At 40.4% G+C, this 16,439-nt stretch overlaps 2 protein-coding genes across 9 annotated transcripts in view; one reads left to right on the forward strand and one right to left on the reverse strand.

Moving 5' to 3' along the window:
- Positions 1 to 2,356, reverse strand: part of eipr1 (EARP complex and GARP complex interacting protein 1) — a 109,410-nt gene extending 107,054 nt beyond the window's left edge. Inside the window, exon 1 of the mRNA XM_069886197.1 lies at positions 2,159 to 2,356. Coding sequence (XP_069742298.1) covers positions 2,159 to 2,200 — 42 coding nt within the window. The 5' untranslated portion in view covers positions 2,201 to 2,356. The remainder of the gene's footprint in view (positions 1 to 2,158) is intronic.
- The window catches only part of trappc12 (trafficking protein particle complex subunit 12), a 99,628-nt gene that overhangs the window by 23,641 nt on the left and 59,548 nt on the right, over positions 1 to 16,439 (forward strand). For 5 of the 8 annotated variants that reach the window (XR_011340359.1, XM_069886194.1, XM_069886196.1 and 2 more), the window contains exons 2-3: positions 7,310 to 8,566; positions 15,362 to 15,478. Coding sequence is in view for 7 of the 8 variants with exons in the window: in XM_069886194.1 (XP_069742295.1) it covers positions 7,310 to 8,566; positions 15,362 to 15,478 (1,374 nt within the window). In the remaining variant the exon portion in view is untranslated. The other 3 variants (XM_069886191.1, XM_069886193.1, XM_069886192.1) reach the window with 3 other exon arrangements.

Here is a 16,439-nt window from a genome sequence, read left to right on the forward strand (position 1 = left end):
CAAGATATAGCCATTGGCAAACCTTCTTCTTGATTGCATCAACATGAAGTCCCTGGGATAGATCTTCAGAGATGTTGGCACCCATGAATTTGAAGATCTTTACCCTCTCCATTGCTGAGTCTTGACCCCCTCGATGAGGACTGGTTTGTGTTCTCATTTTCCCTTCCTTAACCCCACAATCAGTTCCTTTGTTTTGCTAATGTTGAGTGCAAGGTTGTTGTTGTGACACCACTCAACTAGCTGATTGATCTCACTACTGTACACTTCCTCATTGCCGTCTTTGATTCTGCTGACAACCGTGGTGTCATCAGCAAATTTGTAGATGGTATTTTCATTGTGCAGAGCCACACAATCAAGGGCACAGAGAGACTAGAGCAGTGAGCTAAGCATGCATTCTTGAGGTGTGCCTGTGTCAGTTGTTAGTGAGATGTTGTTGGCACTGACTGATTTTCCTATGAGGAAGTCAAGGATCCAGTTGCAGAGGGAGATGCAGATGCCCAGTGTTTGAAACTCTATGCATTGGTCCTGATTTGAAGACATTATCTTAAAGGAAGTGCTATCCTTTTCAAATTATTTTTACTGTGAGTTCATGAATAGTTATTTGGAGAAATCAGGCTGAAGAGTCAAATCAATGGAATGGAAAGGGGATTAGGGAGTTTCGGCTTTAGGAAGTGTTTGCTGGGCCTCACCATCTTTCTTTCTATCTTTACTTTTGCCCTTTTACCTCCCTTTTTAAGATTTTACCTGTCTGTGGTTTTGTTTTCAAAGGGATCTTCCTTTTTATGCCTAGTGCCTTCTTCATAGGTGATACCTATTGTGATCGGACCCTAATCATAAGTATTAACTAAATTTTCAGGTTATAGTAAACTACTTCACAGCCAATTAAATACTTCTTAAGTAACCTTGATATGATAGGAATCAAGACCACCACTTTAATCTGAAGCAACAAACAATCTGCTGGAGGAACTCATGACGTACTGGGATTTAAATTGTGGTTGGCATCAGTGGGAGAAAAAGAATGATTAACGTTTTGGGCCAGAACCATTCATCAAGACTGAGAGTGCAGATAGGAGATAGCCAATATAATGAGGACTGGGTGGGAGGAATTTGGCAGTGGCAAGTTGAGGAATTGGAAAGTTCAATGTTCATACCACTGAGGCATAGAATTAGCTGGTTGTTGTTCAACAAGTTTCAGTTGGGCCTCACATCGACAGTGCAGAAGGCCAAGGATGGGCAGGTTGATGTGGGAAGGGGAAAGAGAACTGAAATGGCAACCAACAAGGAGCTCAGGATCGCCATTGTGGACCGAGCACAGATGCTTCATGAAACTGTTCAAATGATGTTGTGGAGGCCACCAAATGCTGTAGGTGATGTTGGAGGAGGTGCATGTGAAGCTTTGTCTCAACTGGGATGACTCTTAAGATCCCTGGTGAGGGAGGAGGTACAAGACGAAGTGTTACACCTCTTGCAGTTGCAGTGGATGGATCCAGGGGTTCACCGCAAGGTGGGTCAAGAGGGATGAGCAGGCAACGGTGTCACAGAGGGAACAATCCTCGCAGAAGGCAGAAAGGGATGGGAGGGGTAGATGCGACTGGTAGCAAGGTCTAGTTGCAGTTGGAAATAAAGGATGATGTGTTGAATGACCTAAGAAAAAGGTGAGAGGATACATAATCTAACTGTGGGAGTCAGTGGAGTTGTAGCAAATGTTAAGAGATGGCTTCTCTCTTGAGATGGAATCAGTGGAATCTTGAAAGGGTGGAAAAATGTCAGGAATTGTCACCTGGCAGAGTTACCTCCAAAAAAAAATTCAGATTTTAGTTGTTTAGCTGTAGCTGAGGATGAACATTGTTGGAAACTGGGCATAACCCCCTTAAATCGACAAAACAGAGCCTCGCCTTCATATGCCAAACAGCAACTCAGGCTGCAAGCACATGAATTCTTCTCACTAAAGGACTTGCAATTATCTACCACCTTTCAAGTCTTTATCGAAAGAAGAGTTTTACATCTAATAGAGCACGGTTATCACTAGTATGGCACAACTTGCACCATGGGCACATTCACCCCGAAAGCAGCGTGATGTTAACTCCAATCGACCAGCTCCGGCCTCGTCGACCATCATCTTGCCTTCATTGGGTTATCGTTCTTAATGTTCCCCTACCTGAAATTCCAGCCCATAAATAACAGGCGCGTCGTCTTCCATGTCCTCTGTTTATGTTTTAAATACGTGTTATGGAAGGAAAGGACATTTAACCCAAGACAACAACAGAACTAACACGCCCTCCGGTCCGCCGGCTCTTGACAAGATCGCGAACCCGACCCTCCGGCTTGCCGTCCATGCGCTTCCGGTTCGGTTGGTTCCTGCCGCGCAGGCGTCGGCACAACCCGTCGGGGCGACGTTCAGGTGAGGAAGTGGGAGCGTGAGCACCCGGTGTCCGTCGGTCACGGCCGCCCGACCGACTCGGGGCGCTCGCGGGAGGGGCGGTTGACCCTGCCCGGCATCGGCTGAGAGCCGCTCGGGGTCCCCTGGGTTGACGGCCGCCCGGCGTTGCCTTCACCTTCGGCGTGAGGTTGGCGGCCGCTCCGTTCCCAGTCTCGACGGCCAGGTCGACGCCCGGGTGCAGCGCAGCGCAGGGACAGGGAGGCAGTGGCGCAGGTCCCTCGAACTCCGCTGCCAGTCTGCTCCAGTGGGTGGGTGGATGGGGATGCCCCCTCCCAAGTAATGCCTGTGATATCTGGTTGTATTCAGGTGGCTGTGTGTGGGAACGTGCTGTGTCTAAATTGATGCGTTTTTTCTGGCCCTGGTGGACCACGCTTCATCATCTGGCAAGCATTTCAGAACTTCCTGAAAAATAAGGGGGGAACCCCAACCTGGCGTTGGGATTCTGTTTTCTAATATCCATATTCTTCCTTTCTTTCTTTTATTACCCACAGCTGATCTGAATAGGATTTTAAGTGGGGGGGAAAAATACACACACAAATGCTGGAGAAACTCAGCAGGTCAAATAGTGCTTTAATGTAGCAATGGCAGAGATGCATCACCAACGTTTCAGGCTTGTGGTGTGGGGGAACATGAGACATGTCCAAACAGAAGTGGGATGGTGAGGGTGGGAGATGATAGGTGGAGGGGGAGGAGTCAAGGCTAGGTGGAGAGAGAGAGAGATCAAAGTAGAATCTGAGTTAATTAAAGGGGAGGGGGGAGAAGGGCAAATTGATTAGTGGAATGCAGTGAACATGCCCTGGGGTTGGAGGGTGCCCAGACGAAAAATGAGGTTTTGTTCCTCCAATCTGCAGGTGGTCATGGTGGGGTAGTGTGAAAGGCCAGGAAGGACACGTGAGCTTGGGAGTGTGACTCAGAATTGGTTTGGTTGGCTACGGGAGGTCGCTTTTGTTGCAGACGGAGAGGAGGTGCTTGGCGAAGCGGTCTCCTAATTTGCAACCGGTCTCTCTGATGTCGAGAAGGCCACAGGGTGCACCGAATGCAGTAAATGAATTCTTTGGAGGTACAGGTGAAATGTTGCTTCACCTGAAAGGTCTGTTTGGGACCTCGGTCTGAGGTGAGGGAGGAGATGTGGGTGCAGGTATTATACCTCCTACGACCACAGTGGAAGGGAAGAATGCCCAAGGGAGTCACGGAGGGAGCAGTCTCTACAGAAGGCTGAGAGGGGAGGAGAAGGATTTTAGGCACGTATGTGAGACATGGATTCAAATTTCAGGTGATCATGGCCTACTTTTATTTGTATATAAAGATGCTTTCACACTGCTCCTGAAAGCATTTTTTACTGTTTGTCTTATCTGTGTGAACATGACCAACATGGTATGGAGGGTAATTAGCTGTCAAGGTAGGTAGTATCACAGCTTCAGCTCCAGTGTAATGTTGCACTGAACTGGCTTTTCTTGGTTCAGTATGAAAGCTCGGATCATCTTGAGTTGCATTTTTTTAAGAAAGTTTCTTGTATAGGATATACCAATTATGTGGCCATGATTTAGTCATTAGTTTACCTCTGGTTAGGTCATCATAATTTATTATACGGGTATCCCCCGCTATCCGAAAGTTCCTATTGAAATCTTTCGTAAGCCAAAATGGCATAAAGTGAAGAAGCAGTTACCATTAATTTATATTGGAAAATGTTTTTCTGCATTCCCAGACCCACTCCCGACAGCCCGCTATCAGTCCCCACACTGCCCTGCCCTCTCCCGACACCCTGTGATCAGTTCCCACACTGATCCCACTGCTCTACACTCTCACAACAGCCCGCTATCAGTCCCCACACTGCCCTGCCCTCTCCCGACACCCTGTGATCAGTTCCCACACTGATCCCACTGCTCTACATTCTCCCAACAGCCTGCTATCAGTCCCCACACTGCCCTGCCCTCTCCCGACACCCTGTGATCAGTTCCCACACTGATCCCACTGCTCTACACTCTCCCAACAGCCCACTATCAGTCCCCACACTGTTCTCACTGACCCACGCTTTCCCAACAGCCCACTGAATCCTATTTTCTCTTTTTTTTTCCATAAAGATAAAAATCCTCCAGATTTCTTGTGGTTAGCAAAGAAGTGGCGCGAAGCAAACTTTCGAAAAGCAGGGGATACCTATACACAACTTTTTTTTTAAGTGTTTGATTCTCAGCTTTCTTTTACTCTTAGAATTTTACTTGAACCTTGCAGCAATATCCAAGTCATTCAAACTGCTGAAGGATGTCAGTGAGTCAAGCAGGATCAGTGGGAGAAAAAGAATGGCCAATATTTCGGGTCAGAACCCTTCATCAAGACTGATGAGGAGATGGGTTTTGAAAAGTGAACATTTTTCTCCTACAGATATGCTCGAGCTGCTGAGTTTCTCCAGCAGTTAGTTTGTTGCTTCATCTCGCACCATCTGCAGTCTTTTGTGTATCTCCAACATTATGAGTGACAAGCCAAAAATTCTGTTGTCACTCCACAGTAAAGTGTTGTTACAAATCACTTGGTGGTGACTGATCAAATGCAATGTGGTTTTATCAGTTTTTGGTGTCCTTTAACCTGCCTCCATTGGTGTATTCTAATCATTTGCAGTGATATAATGTAATTTGTATTTAATGTCAGAGTGTATTCACAAGATACATTCAGTTTCAGAATTCTTGATTTAATTTGAGGGCTCAAACATGCAAGAAATCTCAAATTTAATGCAGCTGTGTGGATTGAAGTATTTGGGGAAATCTAGAGGTTAGGAACTGAAAATTAAATTTATCAATAATTAACATTGGTTGAAATTATTATCTGAGACTTGTACTAGTTTGAAACTCAGGCTGAGGCTTTGAATTCCACAGTGTCAAGTTATCAAAAGTAACTTGGTAAATCTGTAAATAGGTTGGTGTCTGAAGAAACAACTCTTGTATTTCCCATACCCTTGTAAACATTCACTTGGTCTATTCACATGTCACAGAAAAAGGGAATAGCTAGTCTGTTTAATTGAGCTAGCCATTCTGCCATAAGGGAAAGAAAGGAATGGGCAATAAATAGCTCAATAGCAACTGGAGGCCAATCAGTAAAACCTCTCGGTTTAGGAAACTTTGAGAAACAATAATCCAAAACAAAATTAACTCATTCAAATGACTACTGGCAAATTAAAACAACCCTGCACAGACTTGTAAAAGATAACATGTTTAAGTAACAAAAAATGCAGAGCAGCCAGCATCAATAGATTGAGGAGAAAAACAGAGGAGCAAAAATTACAGATAAATGGATCATGATGGAGTATTTGAAAACTGAATGGAAATCTTTAAATGCTTAATTGGATTAAGCAGAATTTGCATCAATTGTAATGAAGAGTTCATTGGAATAGTTCAGAAATGTTAATTGTTATAGAGAGGCAACAAATTAATACATTATAAAAAAACAAATTCCCCAGCCTTGCATAAAAAAATAAGCATTTCTTTCCCATGTGTTGACATAAGAATTAAAACATAGGAAGATATAAGTGCTTGAGTAGTAGGAAAATTAACAACATTATTGCAGTCATTTGGCCAAGAAAATAAATTCATTGTTTAAGACCATGAAAGAATAGGTTTTCACAATTATTTTAACTACTTTTGAGACTGAATGACTGAAGCAAATTATGTACAGAATTGCTGATGACATAATTAACTTTCATAATAGTGGATTACATTAATTTTCAGTTGTCTCTACATTCATATCAAATTTGTATTGGGTCATTTTTGATTTGGAATTTTTAAAAATGCTATATCTAAATTTCTCTGATTAATCCAATCTTGTTAATTTAAAATGTAAACAATTGATAGCAGCTCAGACTGATAAAAAGATTAGCTGTAAAGTTTATATTTATTTTCTCTATGGTCACATTATTTGTGTTCTCAAAGACATGATCCGGAAGATTGTGAAAGCCAGCAGCTTGTGCTCACCCTTAAAGTTTGCTGAGAGGCTACAGAATCAGTGGTACATTTGTATCTTTAGGGATTTAAAAAAAAATTACTGGCAGATAGTTGGCAGGTACAGGTTGTACCTCTCTTATCTGGCATTCTTTAGTTCGGCAACTCCCATGGTCTGGCACGTTTGAATCTGCCGCCGTTAGTACAGACAGCGTGGGACTCGCCGCGAAGGCGTTGCACTAACCACTACGCTACCTGTGCCGGCCCATAGTATTATTTCCTCTTTTAAGCTTTATATTCTATTCGGGGTCCATTTCTATTTTCTGGCACTTTTTGTGGTCCGGCAATGGCCAGGTCCCAACATTACTAGATTAAAGAGGTACAACCTCTCGTAAAACTGACAAAGCAAAAATTTATTTGCGAAAGCTTGCTCTTTTTGCATTTAATTTGTATCTGGGATGTTGTAAATAGTTGCTTGCTATGCAAAAGCTTTTACCATTATCCCACAGTTCTGAAAGCACATGGGATACTGTGTCTATCAGATTAGATCAGATGATCAGGTGTTGCAATCCAATCAAATTCAGCCATGACAATAAAGTTGTTGCTTGTGCCTAACAATGAATTTAAGTTTGTGAAAAGAGATCCTAGAAAGGTAATCCAATGTGTGGCATGAAGGAAATGTTTTTATTAATCCGTTGACATTTAAACCAATATGGTATAAATTTAAAATTTTTGTATTTAAAAAAAAAAGTACAAATGTGATATTTATGGGTAAATCAGTAAATTGCAAGCAAGAAAAAAAATCATTTAATTTAAACTAACCATTTGGGTTCAGCTCTTATTCATGTTAACATATGTGAGTTTTGTGTTTGTTATAATTGTTCATAATGTTGTGGTAGGATTTTATCATGCAGAGTACTAAAATTATGAAATTTGGTTGCAGGAAAAGATGGAAAATCTTCAACTGGGGTCCGAGGTTGCAGACACCGTAACATTCAGTATTGGCGAGGAGATGAATAAAGAAAGTGTGACAGCAGTGCAACAGGATTCTCAGACTCAGCAAGAGCAATTGTTGTTTGGAACAGAAAATGTTGACCTCGATGCTGATGCATTCATAGCCGAATCCACAGAAAAAATACATGATACCTATCAGATGAATCTGATGGACAAGCTTAATGAGCAGATGATGGAGAGTGTCATAATATCTGACTCACCTAGTAATAGTGAGGGTGATGTTGGAGACCTGGCCATCCTGCATGACTGTGAAGTGACTCTAGATATGGAATGTGGTGATGTTAGGTCAGTAAATTCAGAGAAAAAGGTTTGTAATGAGGCCTCTATCCAGGAGACTGAACCTATATTATCTATGCGCAATACTGATGAAGATAGGACTCCAACACAAGATGAAATGTCTGTCTCACAAACTATGGAGCTTGCGATTGGATCAGAAGAAGAGCTTCAAGTGAGAGAAGAAAGTCTTGAAAATGGATCAGATGGCCAGGCTGATTTTGAGTTGCAGGGGAAACAGCGTCAGATGCCAGAAACCACTCATTTAGTGAAGGATGAAAATTTACCTGTATGTACAATTTTTAATCAGGACAATCAAGGTAAAGACCAGGTTAATACTCGTTTGAAAGCTGATGGCTATGAACCACAGATGGTAAAATCCCCCAGCTTTGGAACAATCATTGATACCCCAAGTAAACCACCGCTATTTGGAGTTCATCCTAGTCCGAGCCTTAGCAAATTTTTCACGGATGACGTCAGTTCAAGTTCATCAGCAGTAGAATTTTTTGACTCCTTCACATCAACGTCTTTTATTTCTGTTAGTAATCCAAATGCTAGTGCTTCAGTGCCTGATCGATTGTCCTCACTTTCTTCTCCAGGGATGGCCAGTCCATCTAACTCCACAAACCAATCTTTCATTATAGGAAATGGTATAGCAACTTCACCAGCATCAACTGCTGAAATCTCTCTGTCACCCAAGCCCTTTACTCAGCTCCAAGCAGCATTTGCCGGAAGTGATGATCCCTTTGCTACAGCGTTGAACATGAGTGAGGTAGACAGACGGTACGATGCTTGGCTTCCATCTGAAGTGACTAGGAAAATCCTTATTTCTGTAGCTACACAGCAATACAATACAGTATTCATTGACAAGGAAAGATTGACTATGCCGGGCCTGAAGTTTGACAACGTTCAAGTAAGTCGGTTTTATTTCTGTGTCAAAAGTAAATATGACAGTTGCTAGTTTGGTAGCATTTCCAATATCAAAATGTGCTCAGTCTTGACCTGCATTTCATGACGAAAAATTAATTTTTCTCTGCAAGAATAAAATGCCATGTATGTGTAACATACACAAGAAATTGCTAGGGGCTTTACCCCATTTCAAGGCTGATGATATCTCGCTGTACAAAAGGAATTAATGGAGCTTAACTGCAGTACTGATCATTAATAGAATACCCCTTCATAGTTGCACTTTAAAACCTCCCAGGTTTAGATTAGAGGATGAACTAGGTTTAAATATTTCAAAATTCAGAACCCATGCTTCTGAGGTTTAGGGTGAGACCTCTGAAGAATAAACCCTGAATTTAAAGAATTAAACTGAAAAGGAAAACTTACAAATGAAAGCATAAATACCAGATTAAATGTCAAGGGACCGGCGGTTGGGGGAGACAACCGAGGGTCCAGGGTTGGGGGAGACCGCCGGGCAACTGGAAGGGGGTGGGGGTGGATATGGCAGCACAATTTGGGTGGGTTTTCTAAAATCTGGAAAAATCCGAAATTCGGAGCACACCAACTCCCAAGGGTTCCGGATAAAGGATTGTGTACCTGTAATGTGGACTGGTGACTTGCAAAGATTATACATAGAGCAAAGGCAGGGTGGATAAACCAGATTTGAATTTCCAACAAGATGATTTATTTTTACAAGATCAGGATGAAATGTGCTTGAACCAACAATAAAACATTAAGTTCAAAGTGACAATTAGACGGTGTATATAATTAGACAGAATATCATTGACATAGAATTTGGAAATATTGCTAACTTGAAATGTATCAAGGCAGGGAAGTCTTTGATGCTAACGTCAGAACATCCTTCAAGAGGGTGAGCTCTGTGGAAAGGGTGAGGAGCTTTTAAGTCCTTGGGTGTCATCATCTCTGAGGATCGGTACTGGGTCCTCCATGTCGATGCAATCACAAAGAAGGCTCGCCAACAGCTATACTTTGTGAGGAGTTTGAGGAGATTTAGTATGTTACCAAAGACCCTTGCAATTTCTGTAGGTTTACTGTGGAGAACAATCTGACTGCATCACTGTGTGGTATGGAAGTGTCAATGAACAGGACCCAAAAATGTTGTGAACAGGCCTCAGTCTTCATTACATCAAGAACATCTACAAGAGGCAGTGTCTTAAGAAAGCAGTCTCTATTCTCAAGGACTCTCATCACCCAGGCCATGCCCTCTTTACACTATTGCCATTGGGAAGAAGGTACAGGAGCCTGAAGACAAACACCCAGCAGGACAAGGACCACTCTTTTAATTTAAAGAAAGACATACTGCAGATTAACAGTCCCTTTCGGCTCACAAGCCTGTACCACCTAATTACTCCCAATTGACCTACTACCCCCAGTACATTTTGGACGGTGGGAGGAAATCAGAGCACCCGGAGGAAACCCATGCAGACAAAGGGAGAACATACAAACTCCTTAAAGACAGCATGGGATTCGAACTCAATCGCTGGCACTGTAACTGCATTGCATTAAATGCTACACTAACCCTTCCGCCTAAAGGAGTGTCTTCTCCTCAGCCATTAGATTTCTGAATAGACAATGAACCATATGCTCTACCTCACTTTCTCTTATTTTTGCACAAATTTATTTATTTTTAAATGTAATTTAATAGCAATATTTGCACTGTAATACTTCCGCAAAACAACAAATTTCATGACATCTTCATGACATTAAATTCTGATTCTGAAATTAAAGAATCGAGAATGGATCAAATTACAATTGGAAGAAATGCCAGATGAAGCGGCAGATGAAAATACGGTTTAATTAACAAACTATGATAATGCAAAAAAACAGAAAAATGAATATTGATGCTGTGTTTTAATAAACTGATAATGGGAAATTTTAATATTGGAATAAATCATAGATAGCAAGAAAAAAAGTGTTTTCAAGCAACCATGTATTGGTTCTTCATGCAAACTGCTGGGATGGCTAATTGAACCAATTTGGATTTTGTGAATCCACTGGAGTCGAGAGCTATTTTTTCTGAGAATTTTGGATGTGTTAATATTTTACTGTTAACTTTTATTTGCAGAAGAACAACTTTTGTGTGAGTTCAGGTTTGTTTATTGTCACATGATTGCGAGCAGACCAGTTTGACATCATATGCACAGTGCAACAAGTAAAGCCCAGCGTACAAATGCAGAAATTCAGGTAGTTCCGAGCAAAGGCAACATTTTTATTCTGAGATTCATTTAGAAGTAAAATTAGTGAGAAAGAAATGTTCTTAAATCAGGTTGTATGTGATGGAAGAGGAGCGAAAAGAGTGTGTCTGGAGTGTGATGAGTCTTTTAAAATGTTGGCTGCTTTTCCAAGGAATATTAGTTGTAGATGGAGTCATTGGCGGTGGGGGGGGGGGAGGGGAGGGTGGGGGTGGTGTGGAAGTTATGGGTGAAGCTGTCATTGATAAGGACTTGGAAGTCAATTCCTCCCTCTTCTGGAAATCTATAACCAGCTCCTTGGTCTTTCTGACATTGAGGAAGAGGTTGTTGTCGTGGCACCAAGCCAGGAGTCCCTCTATTTCTTTTCGGTACTTCACTTGTTAGAGATCCTGCTGATGACGGTGGTGTCATCTGTGGATTTATAAATGGAGTTGGAATTGTGTTTGGCTACAGAGTCATGACGCATAGTGAGTATCATAGGGGGCAGAATCCTCAGCCTTGCAGTGCCCTGGTGTTGACAATGATTGAGGAGGAGGTGCTTTCACCAATCCTCACTGATGGAAAGTCATGGATTCAATTCAGAGTGCTGAAACCAATGTCACGTAGTTCAGAAATGAGTATATTTGGTACTATTCTTTTGAAGGTGGAGCTATATAAAAGAGTGAGCTGTTGAGGATGGGATTTGGTGGAATTTGGGAGGGCATTGAACTTGAGTTTGAAATCATTGTGGACAATTTCTTTCTTTGGCTTGGCTTCGCGGACGAAGATTTATGGAGGGGGTAAATGTCCACGTCAGCTGCAGGCTCGTTTGTGGCCGACAAGTCCGATGCGGGACAGGCAGACACGGTTGCAGCGGTTGCAGGGGAAAATTGGTTGGTTGGGGTTGGGTGTTGGGTTTTTCCTTTTGTCAGTGAGGTGGGCTCTGTGGTCTTCTTCAAAGGAGGTTGCTGCCCGCCGAACTGTGAGGCGCCAAGGTGCACGGTTTGAGGCGATATCAGCCCACTGGCGGTGGTCAATGTGGCAGGCACCAAGAGATTTCTTTAGGCCGTCCTTGTACCTTTTTGTGGACAATTAAAGTGGTTCAGAAACTAGAGGAATCCAATGAAAATGCTTGATGGGAAAATGTTGAAGGTGAGAGATTTTAAATGAAAGTTGAAAGGGATGAGCATGTCTGGGGGGGTGGGTGGGGGGGGGGGGGGGAGTATTGGAGGGCAGACTAAGGTGTGATTGGTAATGAGAGCCTAACCTGCCAGAACAGTTGAGTTGAGATCATGAAAATACAGATAAAGGACATGTCATTCATCGTGTTTGCTTCTTTTGAAGTCACAGTAGCTATGCAATTATTCACAATTGATTAATGACTTGGAAGGATTATTTTCAAATGAATAGGTGTATTGGAGCTGGACACAAGGAAAGGATGTTGAAAACTCCAGCAGTAGTTGGTAGGATGAGGTTCAAGGGGAGGAGATTAGCTGTCAACAAGCAAGCTGAGCGGATCATGAAGACTCAGAAAAGAGTGACTCAATGTGCCCTTACTGGAGGATCCAAAAAGGCTCCGAGAAAATTAATGCTGGCATCAGTGTAATTTTAGGGTTTGGCCAAACGTGGTCTCAGCATTTTAGCTGTGGCTGTGATGTCATGCACCCTTCTCTGGCATAATTAAGGTGAAGTGGTCTGATGAGATTTTCTTTCTTAGGACCTATTGCTACTGTAGTATTCACTAAAAATGTTATGCTAGTTGTATAAATTTGGTTTTAAAGATGTAGAAAATTGCAGGTACTGCTTTAGAAATTATATGCTGCTTGTTAATATTTTTTGCAGTTATTTCTTTAGATAAATATTGGAAAATATAATCTTTTAAATACTTTTCAAGTTTGTAAATATTTTGACTTTTATTTGTACATTTTGCAGTTTTTATTTCACATTCTGTAAAATGATCAAATTGTTAATTTAGAAGTTTTTATTTTCCCTAGCTTGTTTTATGTTAGAATTCATTAATGTGATTGGCTACTCACCTAGTGAGTATCAATTTTAAGACATCAATTTTACTGGGCACAAGAAATTACATTGAACTCACAGCTGGTACAAGCAAAGTGAGAAAAGAGAAAATCTCTTGTACTGAGATCATTGGTCTTGGTGGCATCTTCTCTGAAACAGAATAAGCACAGAGTGCCTGATGTGGTAATGACTCCTATAAATTCACAAGTCAAGTGTTGACAGAGACAAAGCCTTCTGTGATTCAAAATATATATGTAATGGTTGATGCTGCTACCTGCATTTCTTTTAGAATTGTCATGTGGTGTAGACCATGTTCATCATATCTCTAGGTAAGTGGAATCTACACTGAAATTATGAGAGCCACACTTTGAATACTGAGATCCTTGCAATGGTTTACTCTATGGCAGGGAGCGGAGACCATATTATAATTACCACAATCAGATCAGACATCTTCCTTTAAAGTAGCCACAATTACAGTGTCACTGAAGAATCCTGGCATGTGCTCCTTTTCCTGTGTATGAGAGATGAGTCTGTCAATGTGCCTTTCAAAGTTCCTGTCTATTAAGTTCTAGAATTTCAGTAGGGATACAATTTGCTTCTAAGTTCAATGTAATTTCTTGTGCCCAGTAAAATTGATGTCTTAAAATTGATACTCACTAGGTGAGTAACCAATCACATTAATGAATTCTAACATAAAACAAGCTAGGGAAAATAAAAACTTCTAAATTAACAATTTGAACATTTTACAGAATGTGAAATAAAAATTGCAAAATGTACAAATAAAAGTCAAAATATTTACAAACTTGAAAAGTATTTAAAAGATTATATTTTGTTTCTAGGTCTTGCAAAAGGAATGAACCTCTTCTACACACTGATGTCTGTCCATAGATTAACATACTGTCAAAATGAGGCTACCTGCAAATTGGAGATACAACACCTTGTTTTCCATCTCAGTAGTCTCCAACTAGATGATATCAATATAGATTTCTCCAATTATTATGAACCCCTCCTGGTATCTCTCTTCCCCTCATCCCTCTATCTCTTCCTCACCTCTCAGAGAAATGGCACTCTGCCTTCTCTCCCTATTACTTCTCAGCTTTTTCTCTTCTATTCATCTGTATCCATCTGTTAGTGTATGATCCTCCCCCCCCCCCCCCCCACAACCTTCGTATTCATCTGATTTTCAACATTCCTAATGAAGGGCTCAGCCCTGAAATGTTGACTGCCTTTTACTTTCTATGGATTCTGTGTGAACTGCTGAGTTTCTCTTAACATTTGCTTTACTGAATGAAACTCCAGCATCTGTAGATTTTCTTGTTTACTGTTAGTGTTACCTTCCTTAATGTAGATTAGCTGGAGCAAAGTGTGAGAGAAGTGCCATCAATACTTTCCCTTCAAAGTTATCCAAATCTGTTGGCAGGATTGTCAAAGTCTTCCAGGCCAGCATCTCCAGGATTGAGGCCCTGTTTACACTTGGCCTCGATAGAGAGACGACGTCATTAACATACTTGACTATTAAATCCCAAAACAAGCTCTGCTATCTCTGTCGTGACAGAAGACTTCATCAGGAGAATAGAATAACCAATTCATGAATTTTTAAAAAACTGCTTTGAAAGGGTGTAACATACCCAATTGAATTGTATAAATTTCCAGCCAATCAAGTGAAAATGGAGCAAAAATATCCAAGGTGACATTTAGAACCTGAGGTGCTTTCAGGAGTATATGAAAGCCCAATTAAATGCATTGGATGAGTGAACTACTCACATACTGCCAATCTGCCTGCCCAACATCTTCTACCCCATGGCTTCATCAATCACCTCAGAAAGCACAGTAGAAGTCATTGTGAATCCCAAAAGGCTGAAGATTATGTGAAGAGCCTAATCCTTGGGTAGATAACTGATCCTGATTTTTTTTTTTTCTTCAGCTTTCAGTTAGAGAACTTAAAATGATGTGTTCAGGAACAGATTAATGCAAATAATGGAAAATGCACAAAATTATTGTCTTTAACATTATAAATGCATTCATGACCAAGTCAGTCTTCAAATAAAATGCCCTTACAGGAAGGAAATACTTGGATTAAAAACATTTCATTTTGATATATTCTGTCCCTTTTTGTATGATTTGGATTTTGTATTTGAATAGAAAGCCATATGACAATTTTGGAGTCAGAAACCTTCTGCAGCACAAACACAAAATGAAAAACTGAATACAACTGTGCCACCAGTCAGGAAAATTTATGACAGCATAACACTTTTACATTGTTTGTTTGCCTTCGAACTAGGTTACTAAAATTCATTCTTGTGATGATAAGAAATGAATGAAGGTGAAAGATCAATGTTTCCATAGTTGTCCAGATCGTATGCATTTGCTTGGGTTCAACTGTAATTGTTCAATTTTCAATAATAGTTCCAAGCAATTTTACTGTTTTGTGTGTTATAGAACACTATGCAATTTAAAGCACAAGGTCAGACTGAAAGATTTAAAATCTGTTTAGTCTGACACCAAAATACTCATTAATCAAATTCTACATGGGTGTACTTTGATCTCTTTAGGGCGATGCTGTCAAGGAAGTAATGCTACGATTTTTGGGAGAACAGACCGCAATGAAGAGACAAGCCTTGACTGCAAATGCTGTAGAACAGTCCTTTGTGGGACTCAAGCAATTAATAGTAAGTAATGTACAGTGTTAGCAAACAAATAAAAGGACTTTCTTTTTTTTTTAAAGACTTTATTTAAATTTTTATAACATGAATACAATAAAGAATTACATTTAAAGAAAAATAGAAAAAAAAATTTAAAAAGGTATGATTACAATATTACATCAGAAAACTACACAAGATAACCCCCCCTGTTAATTGTAACACAATACTAATAGTCTAACTTAAAATTAGTCCAACCCTCCCCCCAAAATAAAGAGTGAAGAGTTAATAAAATTGACTATTATATATGAAAAAAAATACCCGCTTACAAAAAAAGAGATAAAACTTAACCTAAAAAAAATTCTAACAACAACAAAAAGAAAAAAAAATTGTCAATACTAAAATATCACATTTAAACGTATATTGAAATCAAACTTAAATGCATATAATTAGCAAACGGAGTCCACTTTAACTTATAAAAAGACATCTTATCCTGAATTGATATCCTTTCCATAGTCAAACAAAATTTCATTTCCAAATACCACTTATCTAAAGTTAGTATATTTCTATCTTTCCAAGTAAGTGCTATACATTTCTTAGCCACAACTAAAGCTAAATAAATGAATGAAATCTGATAATCCTCTAAACCTAAATCGATTAATAATTGTATGTTCCTAATAAAAATATATCAGGATCTAATACAAGATGGATATTATATAAACTGTTAAAAACAGATTGAATACCTATAAAAGGACTTTCTTGTCATTGGCTCATTTGCTAGAAATTGTTTGCAGAAGGGAAGGAAACCCAGTGGGACAGATATTTTAGAAAGTTCTGAAGACTGATGTAAAGATGATTGTACCTGTCACTGGGAAATTCCCAAGTGAAAACTGGAGTGCAACTTTCTACGCAGCAGAGCACTTCAATGACCTTTGGTCAGACTGGGCAGCTTTTGCAGCTCTCAGTGGACCCATTCAGATGAATGGGAGAA

This window comes from Narcine bancroftii, chromosome 6 (assembly GCF_036971445.1).
Source record: "Narcine bancroftii isolate sNarBan1 chromosome 6, sNarBan1.hap1, whole genome shotgun sequence".
Lineage (NCBI taxonomy): Eukaryota > Metazoa > Chordata > Chondrichthyes > Torpediniformes > Narcinidae > Narcine > Narcine bancroftii.